The 17,373-nt window shown below is 41.0% G+C and overlaps 2 protein-coding genes across 3 annotated transcripts in view; both read right to left on the bottom strand.

Annotated features, from left to right (window-relative positions):
- Window positions 1–16,059, bottom strand: part of LOC127315094 (preprotein translocase subunit SCY2, chloroplastic) — a 211,977-nt gene extending 195,918 nt beyond the window's left edge. The window contains exons 1-13 of one of the 2 annotated variants that reach the window (XR_011745480.1): window positions 15,516–16,059; window positions 15,298–15,386; window positions 13,291–13,370; window positions 13,091–13,180; window positions 12,621–12,712; window positions 11,219–11,302; window positions 9,885–10,026; window positions 8,987–9,106; window positions 8,782–8,911; window positions 7,740–7,863; window positions 7,554–7,660; window positions 6,277–6,398; window positions 6,073–6,116 (exon numbers count right to left, since the gene is read on the bottom strand). Coding sequence is in view for 1 of the 2 variants with exons in the window: in XM_051345625.2 (XP_051201585.1) it covers window positions 6,309–6,398; window positions 7,554–7,660; window positions 7,740–7,863; window positions 8,782–8,911; window positions 8,987–9,106; window positions 9,885–10,026; window positions 11,219–11,302; window positions 12,621–12,712; window positions 13,091–13,180; window positions 13,291–13,370; window positions 15,298–15,386; window positions 15,516–15,936 (1,569 nt within the window). In the remaining variant the exon portion in view is untranslated. Of the gene's footprint in view, window positions 1–5,638; window positions 6,117–6,276; window positions 6,399–7,553; window positions 7,661–7,739; window positions 7,864–8,781; window positions 8,912–8,986; window positions 9,107–9,884; window positions 10,027–11,218; window positions 11,303–12,620; window positions 12,713–13,090; window positions 13,181–13,290; window positions 13,371–15,297; window positions 15,387–15,515 lie in introns of those variants that run through there. The other variant, XM_051345625.2, reaches the window with a different exon arrangement.
- On the bottom strand, window positions 884–3,256 carry LOC127335503 (putative F-box/FBD/LRR-repeat protein At5g56810). The gene is made up of 3 exons (XM_051362173.1): window positions 1,934–3,256; window positions 1,718–1,852; window positions 884–1,586 (listed from the first exon to the last, which is right to left on the bottom strand). Exons 1-3 carry the CDS (start codon window positions 3,254–3,256, stop codon window positions 1,224–1,226), a joined length of 1,821 nt encoding a protein of 606 aa, XP_051218133.1. The 3' UTR covers window positions 884–1,223.
- Window positions 16,060–17,373: the final 1,314 nt, after the last annotated feature.

The raw sequence follows: 17,373 nt of genomic DNA, 5'->3' as shown, positions 1-17,373 counted from the left end.
GCATCAGATCTCCCGTTGAACATTCACAAAATATCAAAAAAAAAAAAAAAAAAAGAGCATTACATTCACCAAACTGATCATCTATCATGTCATCAAATTCAGAAAATCAAAATTCAATAGACAAACTAAGAAACACAAAATATATAATCAGTTGTAAATAATATGTTACTAAATAGTACCAGAACACTTTTTCTTTTTGATCTAAGTTCCTTCTTCAGATAACCTATACAAAAAAAAAGTGTAAAAGTAGAGAAAGGTTTACTTTCGTTTTTGAGGGTTACTAGTTAGAATCTGTTTTGCCAAATATTCCACCAATTGCACAACTACTCTTTCTTTAAGATAATGCTGCATATATCAAGACTCAACCCTTAGTATGACAGTACTCATGGTGATTTTCCTAGGTCAGGTTTCATCCATGCCAATCCCTTTTCAGTTATTTCCATGCTTGTTTCAATCATTTGAGTACCAAAGCCGCTCAAATCTCATTAAAGCAAGCACAACGTAAAGGTCATAAACCATAAAATCTGAATACTCAGATATGAGTAGCAATTTCCAAGTGTCCCCTGAAAAAGTAACAGATTACACCCAATGGAAGTTACAGAACCGCATCATGGCATTGCCATGATCAGATGTCTTCCCTCCCAACAATTTTCTGAATGAGAACGCTCTTGCTCTTGTCAGTTTAATGACTAATGTAAGGCAACATATATCAAATGTGTGAAGGAGAATACTTTGGTAAACTAAAAAAACATTGTTGGCAGAAAAGAAACAAGTTTGCAAACGCTCAGCTCATATGCTTGCAGTTCCAAATAGTATCTGAAACCTTAATACCTCAGACAAAGTTGTCATGCATTGCAAAGGAATAAGCTTCGAACTACATATGTTTTAGACAAAAGACACAAACGCCATTCTTTTTCATTAAAGCGAGTGTTCAAAACAGAGATATAGTAGCTGCTGGTGTACCATCAATACAACACCAAACAGCAACGTAGCAACCAATACCAGCTAAACTTAGCAGCTTAAACTAGCATTCTATTAGCAGCTTGAACTTCCCAGGTTTGGATTTGAAGCTTGAGCTTACACACTAGTTACACTCCCTCCTCAATCCTAAGCAATTGAAGGGTGGACAGCATTAGGTTACAGACCAAGACATACATACAAAATATTCTACTTTCGACAGAGCAACACAATCTTGGGAATGGGCATCAACTACATTTGTAGTATCAATGAAAGGGCCTGCTGTCAAAGGGATCTGCCATTGACAAATCATGGGTATCCATGCGTATGTGTGATTTCCTAGTGTCGATTTTCAGTTCAATCCGGGCGTCTCGAGAAGCCCTATTTTCCACACATAGCTGCTTCTGTTGATTAGTCATCCAGTCGTCGTTTCCGTTGTTAATGACTTGGATTTCCATTTCTTTTAGCAATTTAGCATTCAGAACAAAGAACTTGGCAAAGTCAACAGATGGCTTCTTGCTGCCATCATAATTCATCAACACCACTTTCTTTAGATGGAGCTCAAGGCACTCAATTGGATCCAACGGGTCATACTCCCTCGCATTATTCATATCCTTTGTTGGGTCTGACTGGAGATAGAGAGACGAAACAGTATAAAGGCAGTTGCTAACAGGTTAGCAGTATCATAATTGGCTAGATCATAACAAAAATCAATACTGATTTTGACATTTAAAGCAAGCGAATATATATATATACTCACAATGATATACAGGCTCACCAAGCAGGGGAAACACTTGAGGAAGTCAACAACTGCATCCAGATTAGGGCCAATAGAATCAAGAACCAAAACCTTCATGGTGTGAATTTTGGTTGTTAAGCTTACAGCAATCATTGTCTGCAGAAAAAAAAGGTGTAAACACGAATAATAGCCTGTGTATAGGAATGCCAATGAGCGATGGATGAAGGCTGCTGATACCTGAAAAATTGTTGTTCCAAACTGAAGTTTTGAGATGCCTTGAGATCGCAAACACAATATCTCCAGTTTAGGTGTCCGGATCATCCGGATGATCACTGGACCAGTGTCTAGACTAGGTGGCAGCAGTAGCAATCTTTGAAGAGACGGGGCATCCTTGATGACTAGCTGTGAAGTAACACCTTTTTTAGAGTGAGCGGAGAAGCACAAGCTCCTAAGAGTTTGGGAGCTGATGCAGAGGCTAGCTATGCCTACATGCCTCAAGTCAAGGCTTTCCAAGGCAATGCAGCCAGAGAGCATGCTGTGGAGACCATCCTCAGTAATCCTGACACAGAACAGCTCAAGCTGCTTGAGGCACGGGAAATTCAGCTGCAGTGTTGAAATAGATTCAGGGAAACGGCAAAAGCCGAACACGGCGACGACGAGCGTGGGAGCAAAACGAAACACGGACAGCGGCACGTCACACTGAGTCGTGTATTCAAAATTGAGCTCCTGTAGGTCGTCGAGGGCTTGAGAGCGAAGCCAGCCATCGATATTGCACCCCCCGCCAGGGGCGGGGAAGTCGGTAGGGTTGAGCAGCCAGAGCAATAAGCGGCGGGCAGGGCCACGGTGCACAGAGAGGATCTTCGAGACTGAGGCGATGAGCTTGATGTTAGAGGCTGATGCGATGAGCTTGCCTTTCTTGATGTCCACTTCAAATTTAACCACGAGATTAAGTGGCGCGGAGCGCCAGAGGGGAAGCCACCGGCGAGAGATGGCCTGCGTGCGGGCGCCGTCCTTGGTGGGGAGGAGGGAGATGATGGTGCCGAGGACCTGGTCGGGGAGAGCGCTGATGAGATCCAGGCTTCCCCCATCATCGTGGCTGTCGCCGCCCATTCCTCCGTCGTCGATCTGATGGAATCTGCGCTTCTTAGAATAGCGCATCGCAGCCGCCAGCACCTTCGCGGTCTCCGCTGCAGCTGCTTCCTTCTCCTTCGCGGCAGCGTCCGCCGCCATCGCGACCTCTCTCGCTGTCGACGATACCGCTGCCGCCTGATCTGCAGTAGCCAAGGCCGCCGCCGCAGCCTTCTTCGCAGCCGTGGCCACCCCTGCAGCCTTAGTCGCAGCAGCCTCCGCCGCCAACGCGACCTCTTGCGCTGTGGACAATGCCGCCGCCGCCTGGTTTGCAGTAGCCAAGGCCGCCGCCGCAGCCTCCTTGGCAGACGTGGCCACCCCTGCAGCCCCAGTCGCAGCATCCGAGGCCGCCACCGCAGCCTCCCTCGCAGCCGCCGCCGCTACAGCATTCTTCTCCGCGGCCGCCTCCAACACCGCCACCGCCGCCTCCATGGCTGGCGAGGCGCGGGAGGGTTTCGGGGTGGTGTGGTGTGCGAATTGGGGAATGGGGAACACGAAGGAATGGAGTGGGAGTTTTGGTAGAGACCTAGGGTTTCGGTGATCTGCGACCGTCCAAACAAAAATTCACGGCCTGGATCGTCTGGCTTCCCTTGATAGTTGTTAAAAAAAGATGGACGGATTAGCGGGAACTGGTAATTAGCGCCAACTTTGGTTCAGATCTTTTTTTTTTTGTGTGTAAACTTTGGTTCAGATCTGCACTGCAAATAATCTCTTGGTTCCGTACTGCTACTTCACCGACTGACTTACTCCGTTCTAACTTAATGATTATATTTCGGGAGTGGCGTTTTGGCACCCGGGAGCATATGCTCCCGGTTTTTTAACTTCATTTTAAATACATTTTTAAAATGTTGAAAATTTGAACACAAAATTTAGTGGATACATCTTGAAATTGTACACGTTCAAAAAGTGGTTTCACAGAAAACCGACATTTTGAGTGTCATCCGTAAAAAAGACAAATTTTTGTGTAAAAAAGGTTATGTACGAGATGTTTTATTTGTCTTTTTTACACAAGTCACAAAAAATGTCCGTTTTTTGCAAGACTTGATGTGCGCACGTAAAATGTTGATACGTAAGCGAGAATTTTTTTGTTTGATTTTTTTGAACATTTTAAAATGTTTTTCCGGTGGCAGGAGCATATGCTCCCATGTGCCGAATTGAATTTCCCCTTTGGATGCTACTACTGTTTCTAAGAATTTAAGCTTTGAGGGAAAAAATACTATTGCTACTGTTAATGGTATGCTTCATGATATTGCTATGAATATAACTGTTCTTGATGAAATTGCTGAAGTAATACAATACTAGTCTAAATTTGTAAATATTGATTCCACTTGGAAGGAATTGTCTATAAATATTGTTGTGCTTGATGATGTTGCTATTAAAAATAGAAATGCTACTGATGATGTTCTACCTACTCGTTGTGATACTGCTTATTGTTGAGAGTTATGTTCTACTACTGGATTTGTTTGTGATAATGATATTCTTGGTGATAACTATATTGATTTGCTCTATGGCCACCAATAATCATTATGAGAGAGAAACATGGTTATGTAAATATTCATCAAATTTGTCTCCTTGGGTTAGAAACTTCAAGTAATCTATAGAAATACCGCTTCAACTTCGACAAATACACCATGCTTTCATGTTTTTTTTTTGTAAAACAGGCATATGCATAGGATGATAGGAAGTTCGATTTTGTGGTTATTTTGTTTTTACTTAATATACTTCTATTTTTCGACAAATACACCATGCTTTCATGTTTTTTTTTTGTAAAACAGGCATATGCATAGGATGATAGGAAGTTCGATTTTGTGGTTATTTTGTTTTTACTTAATATACTTCTATTTATTGTGGTTGTGATATGCATTTGGGATACCGATGATGATATGAGCAGGATAGAAGTCGACAGAGGTGGTGTTTAGGCTTATAGGTGCATGTAAACCTATTATGAAAAATGCATAAAATATTATGAAAAATACATTAAAAATAAAAAAATGTCAGGAAATTCTGAATTTCTTTTGCGCGTACATCCGAATTCTATATTCGCACATAAATTTTCGGCAATTTTTTTAATGTGGCTTGTGTAAGAAGACAAATAAATGCCCAGCGAATAGTCATGTTTCTCGAGCATCAAAATTTGTTTTTTATACTGGACACAAAAAATGTTACTTTTTTTTTTAGAAAACTTATGTGCGGACATAGATTGTCTAGATTTAATTGCGATCTTTATTTCGATTTTTTTTTTCATTTTGAATGTGTTTTCACACAATGGGTTCATGTGCATCAAAGAGCCGTATTGGATTTCCGGAAGTCAACCTGGTACTTTAGAGTTAGTTTATTTTTTCTAGATGATGTGCCAAGTGCTACTGTCATTGTAAGCTATAATTTTAATTTTCTTTATGAGCCATATGAATTCGCAAAAACCATAGTCTAGGAAAATAAAATAAAAAAAACATATTCATCACTCTCACTTCAAATAAAATTAATACGTTGCACTCCCAGCATCATGCCTTGTGAATTTTTTTTGTCCACTTGACTTTATGGTAGTACTTACATTCTAAATCGGCTAAAGTTCTATGACGATCATAAGTCAAACTAAGTATATCAAAATTTCAAACACCAATCAAGTTTCATACTAGCATTCATCCGTCGTAGAATATATCTTCATACTATACTATACAGACTTGATGTTATTATAGATATTAGGGAAATTCAATTCGGCACATGGGAGCATATGCTCCCGGGTGCCAAAACGCCACTCCCCGTCCAAAGTAAGTTCATAAGCATCCTCATTTAAAGTAGTAGTAGTAGCAGCAATAGTATAAAATGTTTTTCCATTCATCTATCATAGGATTCTCCACAGGAATTTTCTCTGTCAAATTCATCAGCACTAAGTTCATACTCACTATAGTAGTAGACAGGTTCGCATATGGCACATTGAAGTGTGAATCATTCTTTTTCAGCTTCATATGTTGGAACAATCAATGTTCGCCTTTCACAGGTCATTCGATTTGACAGCACCTCTAGGCAGTTACAACCTAACTTCCAGTAAGCTGTTTGGCAATATGATCCGCAAACAATTTATACAACAGGATGGAACTGGTATCCTTCATTTTTGTCCACAAAACACAATGGCGCAGCTCCTTCCTCCTCACTGTAGCAAGAACGGCTGGACATTCTGCTGTACAAAACAACTGGTATCCTCATTGGTTCTTTAGCCGAACTCATGTCCTTGGAGAATGCTCCACAACACTCCCTCTCATTCCAACAAAACCCGACAGCAGCTTGTGAGGTACTGCAAGATGTTTGTAACAATATTTCACTAAAAGGTTGCAACAAAGACAGAACTTGTGAACCTCTAAGCCCTGATTTTTCTGCGAAGGATGCTCATCTTCAAGAAATTAAGCTTAACTTCGAATGTTGATTAAGAATAGCAACAAAGTAGAGAAGAGTACCTTCTGGATGGCACCATCATTTTTACATAACCTTATGCACCATATCTCTTCAAAACTTTGCTTAGTGCTGGCATCACATTATATGCTTGATAGGACCTTCTCAGTTCAATAATGGAGCCCACCTGAATGGTCATTATAATACAAACCAAAATTAGTATCTAACACCCATTAGTAAATGAAAGTACAAAGCTACGATCTAATATAGAGTTCATAATCAGAAGCCCAACAACACAGAAATCTGCAAGGCTTAGGTTTGACCAGACGTTGCTTTAAGGTATGACATTGTTGGGTCTGTAACGGACTATATGGCTTTAACACATATACACACATTTTTGGGGAGTTGCTTATTTACTGAGAAACTAATCATTATATAATATATACGATTCACTTCAAAATCTGTTCATTAGTTTCTTTCACTGTTAGCTGGGTGTTAGTGAGCTTCTGTCAATTAGGTAAAGAGACCATTTTACCCTGGTTTAGCAGTGTTAATGGTGCATGCACATGCCGCTTATACAATGCTAGTGCTACTGACACTATGGGTGCCTTACAGGGAACCAGACAAGGCCCGTTCATGTTGCCTCGTGTCAACTAGGCAATGAAGTGAAAACACTGACATTTATTACCACTTAATGGAATCACACTAGCAGCACATTAATGGCAGTGGCAAACTGTGAAATCTTGGAAGTGAATGGTACAGAATGAATTGGGGAACTTTCAGTGGCATATGATGAAACTGTTAGTTTTCTTTTTTGGGCAAAAGATGAAACTGTTAGTTGTTCAGAAGCATATAAGCAATTATCCCTTTTCAAAAAATAAGCTTTAGGATACAGCAGAAGTGTTTCAATTGCTAGAGGATGAGAAGTTGATGAACTGTTGATGAATAGAATTAGGCTCATTTGCCAAAAAAAAACTCTGACCATTTAAATATTGTAAGTTTGAACTTAAGGAGAGAGGAAAAAGGAAAATGTCCCTTTTAAAAGCCTCAAAGGCACCAAACCAAACAGAAAAATCAGTCAGTGGTTTTCATTTATATAGTTATATAGAATTGACACACAAGTATGCCAACATTAGGGCTGTAAAAAAAAAATCAGCTCAAATCACTTGAGCAACTTTGATTTCATTAATAACTGGAAGTCCATTACAATTTAGAGACAGGTACCTATATCTAAATGATCAATGTTAGTACACAATAGCTGATGAAGTCAGTATAAAGTTGGAATTCCACAATTATACTTTATCTCAAATCATAATGAAAAATATACTTGAGATGCACTCACAATAATCAAGACGGATGTGAACCCTATGGAAAACCCCTCATTTATTTGTCTAAGATATCTGTCAAGTAATAATGAGGAAGTTGCCAGCAAGCTCAGCAGTAGACCTCCTGAAATACGAGAGATATAAACTGAATGACAAATGGGCAGGTGGTAAAACCAACGAAAAGTTTCGCCATGTGAACCTACCCCAGAAACGTGTCGACGTTTGTATCTTTGTAAGATAATCTACTGTTGCTCTTCCAGGCTTTATCTTTGGTACTCTGGCACTCATCTTATTTAGGTAATCAGATATCTCTTTAGGTAAGTTGGCCTGCAGAGCATAGTTTATAGATTACAATGTTCCGCAAAAATATGAAGAACACACATCCCACTATCAAATTATAAGAGTGAAGATCATAAGTTGATGTTCTGTTTGTGAAAAAATATATAATCAATGTCCTAAACGTTACAATGTGGTAGTACTTGGTTCAGTAATTAGAGTATATATACAACTACAACAGTACTAAACTACCATGATGACAAGATAATAAAGGCATAGTATGTTCATCATGAGAGAAAATTGCACTAATGTTCAATCCTCGCAACATTCTGAAGAGGGTTAGGTCTACCTTCACGGTGCATGCAGAGCAGGCAAATCTAAATTTTTAGCATATCTTGAAATATTACAAAGGTCTTTATATAGCAACCAAACGAAAAAGAATTCTTGATGTGTGACTGACTCGAGAAGGCACATTGACGTCCTCAAAAAGCGCCCTGTTGCGGGTGACACAGATAAATAGTTTTTACATTTTGGTTTAGAAGTCCATATTAATACAGTAGTATCAGGATGCAGTATTGTACTTGGTGCAAATTGATAAACAACACAGTAGACACTATGTTCACACACTTATGTGATTCTTTTGCTGTGGTGCATATGTAGGTTACAGTATTAGCAGGTTCTATTTTGTTGTTTTCATAAAATAATGTTAGTCGCTTAGTTCCTTCCATCATTTGAAAGTTCAAGCCAATAGTGACAAAACCGTTCCCATACAAACAAAATATGACAATCTTAGGACAGACTGTTTAGTTACATGTTTTCTATAATACATAGTCCACATGGATGCTTATATTTAAAACTTTAAAGGCCATCTCTGCAGTTGCACTTCAAGGTAGGGTGGCCACTCGTTTACTGCTTACAGATATTTAAAATGTTTGTTTAAAAGGAGTTATAAACATGAAAGAAACTTACAATGTCAAAAATGTTGAAGACGAAGACAAAAAACGCATAGGTCAAATAATAAACCCAAGGACTACCACCAACTGAAGTCCTTGGATTCAAAATTTCCTTCAAGTTCTCCCAAAACGGCGAACCAAAAATGCTGAAGAAATTTCACATCAAAATGATCAGAAATGTGAACACACACGGGCACACGAACACGCACACGATGGATTACCTGGCCATAATACTTGGAAAAGCAAGTAGGTATGAGGTTGTAAGCAAAGGCTGCATCCCTGTTGGGTTTATATTGAAGGGAATATATGGCTCAACCTCTGTAACTGGGGAGTTCTCATTCCTGCAAAGGGTGAAACAGAAAGGAAACTGTAATGCTTCTAAACAATTTAAACCTCAGGAAACTTTGCATTAGATGAAAAGGTGATGTTAACTAGCAAGTAATCTCTGAAGGGTTAAAATGCATCCAGTCATCTCATCATGACATAACAGGGTAGAGCTAAAGAGTTGGTAGAAGAGTATCACAGAATGCTCAGAAGCTAAAAACCTAAAAGTACTCCAAAGAAGCAATGTGTGGTTCTGACTTTCTGAGTGTTGTTAAAATATATATTTCATCAAGAAAAAAATACTCATAACGGGAGTAGCTTTCCAGCTTCTGTAAATAACCTACAGTGAACAAAAAATAGTTTGGTCCCTGGCAAACCATTTATTTGGCTGGGACCTGGTACGGTAGAGACCAACTCACAAATTCTCGTAACTTAGCCAAATAGAAGATAGAAGGTGATAGTATACAAGGTATCATGAGCTTAATGCCCTGCATCCTACAACATGAGCACATCACCATATGCTAAGTAATGCAACCCTCTTTTGAAGAGATACAGCCATTTTGCGCAGGTAATGTTCTAGTGTGACAAGATAATTTTTGCAAGGTTGGAAGAAGAATAACGATACATTTTCTCAGAGAAATATAATGTTAAGGAACATATGAAAGGACGATACATTTTAGAGTTAAAATGACAGTTTTTTACAAAGATTAAGGAAGGAATATAGAGCCATTCCTGCAAATAACAACATCAACATTATGCCGAACAGAAAAATGCAAAATCAAACTATATTATTACCTTGCACCAGAAGCTAATTTAAATCCGTAGTATTGAAGTTTTATCTTCCTAGACCCTTCAGTCACCAGCACTGCCCCCATAGTAACCATCATAAAGATTCCAGCTATTCCCAAGATGTAGGGCCAACACATGTACACATTTCCTGCTCCAGAAGGCAAGTTATAATAAGATAATATAATATAAAGCAGAACTGTCACACTATCAGTTCCCTGCATATCATACAGTATAAAACTCTGCAAATTTAAGGTGCTGTTGTTACCGAAACATAAGAGTAGGGGATATCTCGAGTAACGTGCTCACACGAAAAGTAGTAAGAAGGGGGTGTAAGGCAGCCTTATGGCGATGGTCACCGTACATGTTGAAGTATATGTTGATTTTCCCAACCTTCTACACCAGTTGTGACTTTTGGTTTACTGGTTGGTGCATGAAACTTGATAGTACACTTTGCGAGTATTGACACAGCAATGTTTTAAAATAGGTTTGGACGGCACGTTGGAGCACGACCTACTTATATCTTTTCGCTGGGCCTTAAGCCAGTTATAGATACGACCTAACATTTGTTACTCAGAATGTATTATCAGGCAAGAATTGAGGATAAACTCTTATATCTTGCCCCAGGGGTGAGAGCCCTTCTCCTACCTCCCTAAACCTTAGTACACAACACAAAGACTGTTTGATCCATCTAACGAAGTTACTTAGTACTCCCTCCGTCCCACAAAAAGAAGTTTTGGCAAGCTGGCTTGCCAAAACGTCTTATATTGTGGGACAGATAGAGTAATATATTCTACTATACATTGACAAAAAACATATCAAGATCAAATTGGCACTACCGTACTAACTGTTCACAACTCATATGATGCTGGACGGAGAATACATGAAATTATCTTATGTTTAGCTACAAAGATAGAGCTCCAGTAGATCTGATAGCATAGCTAAAAAGGGTAATGCCATTGCCAAGATATCACAAACGAGACAATATTTCCTACAACATTAAGTGCAAGTTTCCACATAAAATTTACAAGTCTTAATTTATTGGAAAGATAACGAAAAAAATACAAGGGTATTCTTTTATTCATTCCAATAAAGTTGGCAGAATATGATTGATTTGCCAGGGAAGACTAAGATTTAAGAATTTAACATGACTTTTCGTCAACAGTACAAACAATTGCCTGCAAATAAGCAAGTAAAAAAAGGCACGCAAAAGTAAGAAAAGGAAGGAAGAAGGACAACAAATACAGTTCAGAAATATACAAATCACCGTTACTAAGATTTATAGGTAGCTAAGTAAAACGTAAAAACAAACGCTTAGTAACAAGCTAAAGTTAAGAGATTACCTGAAAATTGAGTTAGCATCTTGTGTAGTGTATTTGTGTAACCAGTCAATATTCCCACACAAATAATCAAAGATGAGCCATGCCCTGGACAACACAATACACAAGCAGCAGTAAGCATGAAAGTGCTAACAAAGAACAAGATATGCAGTGCTATGGATACAACAAACATGGTAAAAAGTTTTACCTCACCAAGTCATTCAACGTAAAAATGATTTTGCATATATTAGGTTTTGAAACCATGCAGGATGACAGCATGTGTATTCTACATTACGAAGGTAAGGAAACCATGTATACTTAACTTTCCATTTTACTTATAAGATGAAATCCTACTCATTGCACAGTTTAGTGAAATAGGGGATGAAATAGAACAGAATGAAAGCCCCAAAGTCAAATCACTCTCTCATTTTTCTCAAGAGCAGCAATACCAGTAGTCACATTAGTTAGGACACAAACCAGTTAGTAAAAACAAAACAAAGTGGGGAATTTTTTCTGTCAGGAACAAGATGCTACCATACACATTAAATTGCCAAATCAGGAAGCTATTCCACAACATGGATATGCATTTTTTCCTTGGACATATTGTTAGGGATTGCAGAAAATAGACCAACTGTGACGGTCTGAAGAACGACGATTACATGAGACAGCACCCGCTAGGGTAGAGAGGACGTAGATTAGAGAGAGGGATTTGAGAACTGATACCAACTGATTATTCTTACTTCATCCAAAAGAAATCTATTTGAACATGCTACTGGATAACAGATGGCATATCAAATTATCAACACAATCATTTCCCATTTAGTATTAATCGTAAGGATAACAGCCTAGAATAAGCAATAGTTTTTTCCAACAATCTGCTGGACTTTTTTTAAAAGACCTGCTGGACTATTGGAACTGTGCCGAACAGCCACAGGGACTCATAACATGCTGACTGCAGCTCACAGCTTGCCACACCTAATCTGCTGGACTTTTTTTAACAGGCCTGCTTGACTATTGGTACTGTGCCGAACAGCCACAGGGACTCGTAAGATGCTGACTGCAGCTCCCAGCTTGCCACACCTAAACTGCTGCTGTTGCGCATGAAACGTACATACAGCCCAAATGTATGCATTTGTTCAGCTAGGTTCAGTTTATTTAGTACAATTAGCATGCAGAACAAAAACATGTCATTCAGACAAAATTAATAATCAAACGGTCACAACTTACGGATATGATGTGTAGACATCTACTATACCAGTACTATGAAACTAAGTGACTTAAAACATACTCTTACGAACAACCATTCAAGACTTCAAGTACAGCATATATATGACAAAATGTTTCATAGTACACCAGATACACATAATAGTCAAGGCATGCAACAGATGGTGCTAAAACAAAGATATGCACGAGATAGGAGTACTACCAAATCCAGATTCCGATATGGTGTCACAGATCCATGTCGTTGACATTGCACCGAGGACAAGCAGAAAGCTTGTTAATACGACATGCTTAACCCTGAGACAGATGGAAGCAAAATAAATGGAGCAACAGATGTAATAATAATAATAATAATAATAATAATAATAATAATAATAATAATAATAATAATAATAATAATAATAATAATGCATCCCTCCAGTTCACTCAAATTAGGAGGACTAGTAACGTCTGTCCCTGTAAAAATGGGCCATGGGCCCATGGCCTGGCATAAATTAAGTGATACGTTACGTGCAGTCTGGTAACAGCATACAGTTGTGTTGGTTCTAATCTTAAGGTGCAAAACCAGAAGAACAGGCATGGTGTAGCCAATGATGGAGCACTTCAGCAAGCTTGCCAGATAAGCGCAGGATAGAAGTCAAACTATCAAATCAAATATGCAAAAAGGAAATTTACCTGTAACTTGCTGCATATATGGAATACTGCAGCGAATAGCATGACACAGTACAAGCAGCCACAATTGCAAAACCCAGTGACAGCCACCATCTGAACAGCAAGATGACGGAGCTCAGACTAGATGAAATGGCTTACAGAAACTAGAGCGCAATTGCCAAAAGAAATCAATCTCACTGTTAAAGATGGACAACTAAACACACATATAGCTTTTGATCTTCTCATGCCCATCTAATCCTTCCTTGCGTATCTTTTCAAGTGATGGAAGAACATGGCAAAGAACCTAAAATAGACGAAATTGTTATTATAATAATAGCAGGTTGTCATTCTTGGAATAAAATTATCTTGAGCGGACTTAGTTAGTATAGTCAAAGACACTGTATTCAGGTATACTTTCAAGTGACTATTGATATTTGATGGCCGTACTTACGAAGTATAACTGGATGTTTGTAAGAATTCTGGTTTTCTGTACACGGAGAACAAAGGTCTAGGACTAGGAGGCAATTGGACCCTTCTTTGTCTCTCCAAGAAAAGAAATTGTTTGTGCCACTATCTACGCCCGAATCTCAATTTTATCTTTTTCTTTCGGACTTTTTACTATTGCTATTACACCGTTGCTTGAGTTTACATGCATGGCATCCTGGTCCTTTATGCTCTTTGGCCGTGACAGCCCAAAACTAAGACCAAAATGTCCCCACCTGTATGACAATAGACTTAGTTTTCTTGATTCATTTACACATGTACCCCACTCCCAGCAGCTTCTCCCAGGTCCTAGCTTAATCCTATCCCCTGATCGAAAAGCCCAAACTCAGCTTCTCTCTCCAAAATGAACTAACCTTAGGCCCCAGTCTGGGAGCTGAGTGAAATTTCACAAATTTCAGTGGTATTTTACTAGTCCCCTAAAAACCGGTGATCCGCTAGGCCCTTTCTTTGGTTTGGAATTTGCTTTTTGTGCCCCGTTTGGATAGCAGGTTTTTGGGGAAGCCCCTCGGGATCTGCAAAGCTGCAATGAAGCTGGGAGGAAGAGCATACTGGGAAGCAAGAGAGAGATCATGGCGGCTGGCGCCCCTCCTCACAGCGACGGGCCGTCAGCAGCGGCAGGCTACTCTCTCCTAACGGCGGTGGGCCAGAAGCAATAGCCGGTAGCAGATGCCAGTGCCTCTCTCTTAACGGCGGCGGGCCGGCAGCAGCAGGTGGTAGCAGTGGCCGGTGGCTTTGGTGGGGGTCGGCGACGGGCAAAACGAGTATGGGATGGGGGCAGCGGCTGCGTAGGGGGGTCGATGGCAGGAGGACGAGCACATGGTGGCATTGAGAAGCCACAAGAAGCAGCAGGGGTGGCAGCAGTCCACCGGAGTCACCTGCCATTTTGGGCGGCGAGGCGCCCGCTCCACCCCTGGCATGGCCTCCCTCCATCAGTGATAGCGTCCTTCTGGTACCGGCAGTGACTCCTTCCTCTGTCCGGTGACAGCCTTTTCCCCCAAATATGTGTCTATCGGATTGAGATTAGCAGGTCTCAAGGTGTTTTTTTTTTTCATTTCCAGGTGGTTATCACAATCCAACGGATTCAACCGGCACAATACCTCGCTGCTCGCTAATTTTTACACCCAGCGGTAATTTCCACCCGTTTCAGAGGGCAAACCTGCTATCCAAATGGGGCCTTATGTGCAGCTGTAATGGTGCTTAATAAAGGCCAAAAAACTTGAAGTTATGTTTTGTATGGAGAAACGGAGCCTAATAAACACAAAAACCTGAACCTATATTATGGCTGGAATTTCGACCGCGGATTTGGTTAGTCTATGTTGCGTTGAGGTCAGTTGCATAAATCCTTCCGTTGTGGTCATTTTGGTTCTGATGACAGACTATTTTGCCGCTGCATAACATATGCAACAAATTATGCATGACTGGGGTTAACAGGATCTGAGCCTAATCAAACAAAAAATAAGCCAGGTTCTAAGTCTTGAACAGGCCAACCAAATCAGCTTTGACCAAAACGGTCAGGTATACATGTAAAACTCAAGCAACGGTGTAACTTCAACAGTGAGAATCACTGCGAAATCAGAAAAGAATGGGACAAGGATGGGATTTCTGCTGTGGCAAGTGGCACGAGCATGATATGTACTCAAATAAGATACTAGTATATACTGTACATTCAAGTATTGCCGTTGGAAAACAGAAGTACGTGACAGGGCAAATGGTTAAGAACACCGAACCTGCATGACAATAGATGCTGATATCTGGTGGCTGATTCCCAGCTGGAAGAACGACAGCTTCAGTTCCGAGGCGAAATCAACGAGGTCATCTGCATAGATGAAGGCGCGTTGCGGATTATTACAATCTGTAAATAGGTTGCCGCAATGCCTCCACGCTTCCGGACATGAACATTACAGCTAGCGGTCGAGTAATCTGGAGGACGAACGAAGGAACGAACCTGCGGGGAGCGGGGCGAAGCTGAGGTAGGAGTCGGGGATGAGGCGGCGGTCGAAGCCCGGGAGCGGGACGAAGTAGCCGACGCGGCTGAGCACGATGAGCAGGGCGGTGACGGCCAGCCGCCGCCGGATCTCGCTGCGGAAGAAGGCCTCCGCCGCGCCCTCCGCCACCGCCCCCAGCCGCGCCAGGTCCAGGAGCCTGTTCCGGTACCCGGGCACCTTGCAGCTGCCGTCACGCGCCGGGTCGGCGGCGGAGGGAGAGGCCCTCGGGGCGAGAAGGAGGCGGCGGCGAGGCGCGGGGAGCGGGCGGCTGGCCGTGCGGGTGAGGAGGAGGTGGCAGTGGTGGGCGCGAAGAGACGGGTGGTTGGGGGCGAAGCGAAGGTGCGGGATGGGGAGCGAGAGCGCGACGGCGGAGGAGAGCATCGCGGTGGTTGCCGACGAACGGAGTCGCCGACGGCCGCCCCCGTGTCGTCGCGCGGCGGCAATGGCGCAATCTGCTGGGACTGGCTTGGTGTTCGGGAAAGTCCGACGTGGGACCTTGCAGACTCGCTTGGCATATGAGGCACAAAATTTTCTCAAAAGGGTATGCACTTCGAAAAAAGACTTTAACCATTAATTTGGTTAATGTAATATAAAATATACTAGCAAAAGTGCCCGTGCGTTGCAACGGGAGAGAAGAATCCCATATGCCACTCGATGCCGCACTACCCACCCTTACGTTTATATTCCTAGGCGCACATAATGAATACCATGCAATTAATTAGAAAACACTGTGATCAAGATTTAGATGTATACCAATGCATTATGAAGGAACTTTTCTTCCCCAAGCAAGTTTTGAGGAAATTTTTTGAACCAACTATGATATCGATATATTGCAAATGTAATTTTTGGTAAAACTAACTCTTTATACACACTAAGATATATTATGATCTATATAACTACCAACATCTCTCTTTCTCAAACACAAAGTTAAATACAAGCTCTATGCACCACAAATATTAAGATAGTATTTACTAACGATTAAAAAGAAAGCACATGGATCAAAGATTTTGAAGTATATATAAAGGAAATCCTCTTCCCCACATGCAATGTCAACAATAAAAGTTTGATCCAACAAACGATAAATTTGTGAGTTTTGTTTTAGACCTAAAATTCAAGTGTTTTCAAAGAAATTATATTCATGATATGCAACACATACACAAAGTTTGTACCCATACCAATCGTTGGAGATTTTTTTAAAAAAAATACAAACATGCATGTATGTATACAATCCGATCCGATATATGCTCACATCTTCACGAAGAAAAAAACAGCTGACGCTCCTAATTCTCACGGTCTCAGATTGATCACGAAGGATGTGTGTTTCTCCAAGAAACAAAAATGGGAAAGCAGTGTGTATCTAGGCTGACGGTCCTCATGGTGGTCAGCCGCTCGAACTCCCCGAGGAACAGCACCACCGGCCCTCTCGCTCTTGAAGAAAGGCATAACGATGAGGACGCTGTTGGCAGGTCGATCCCACATGTCATCCTCTGTGAACAATAAAAGTTTCCTTTGATGGATTTATTTTGAACCCCTAATTAATTTCTGGATATTTCCTTTTTTTTCCTTTGATCCCCTGCCGCCTTGGAATCGTTGAGGATGCTGCTGCCTCATGGGTCCCGCATGTCATCCTCTCAGAACGGTAAACATTTCTTTTATTGGATTTTGTTTACCAAATGATTTTTGGCTTATATTTTATTTCGATATCCTGCCGCCTTTAAAACGTTGAGGACGCTGCTGGCACACGGGTCCCACATATCAGCCTCTATGAACAATAAACGCTGAGGATGCTGCTGCCTCATGGGTCCCGCATGTCATCCT

The sequence above is a fragment of the Lolium perenne genome, chromosome 1 (assembly GCF_019359855.2).
Source record: "Lolium perenne isolate Kyuss_39 chromosome 1, Kyuss_2.0, whole genome shotgun sequence".
Classification (NCBI taxonomy): domain Eukaryota; kingdom Viridiplantae; phylum Streptophyta; class Magnoliopsida; order Poales; family Poaceae; genus Lolium; species Lolium perenne.
Note: the sequence above shows the minus strand (reverse complement) of the source record. Positions and strands in the feature narration are given on the sequence as shown.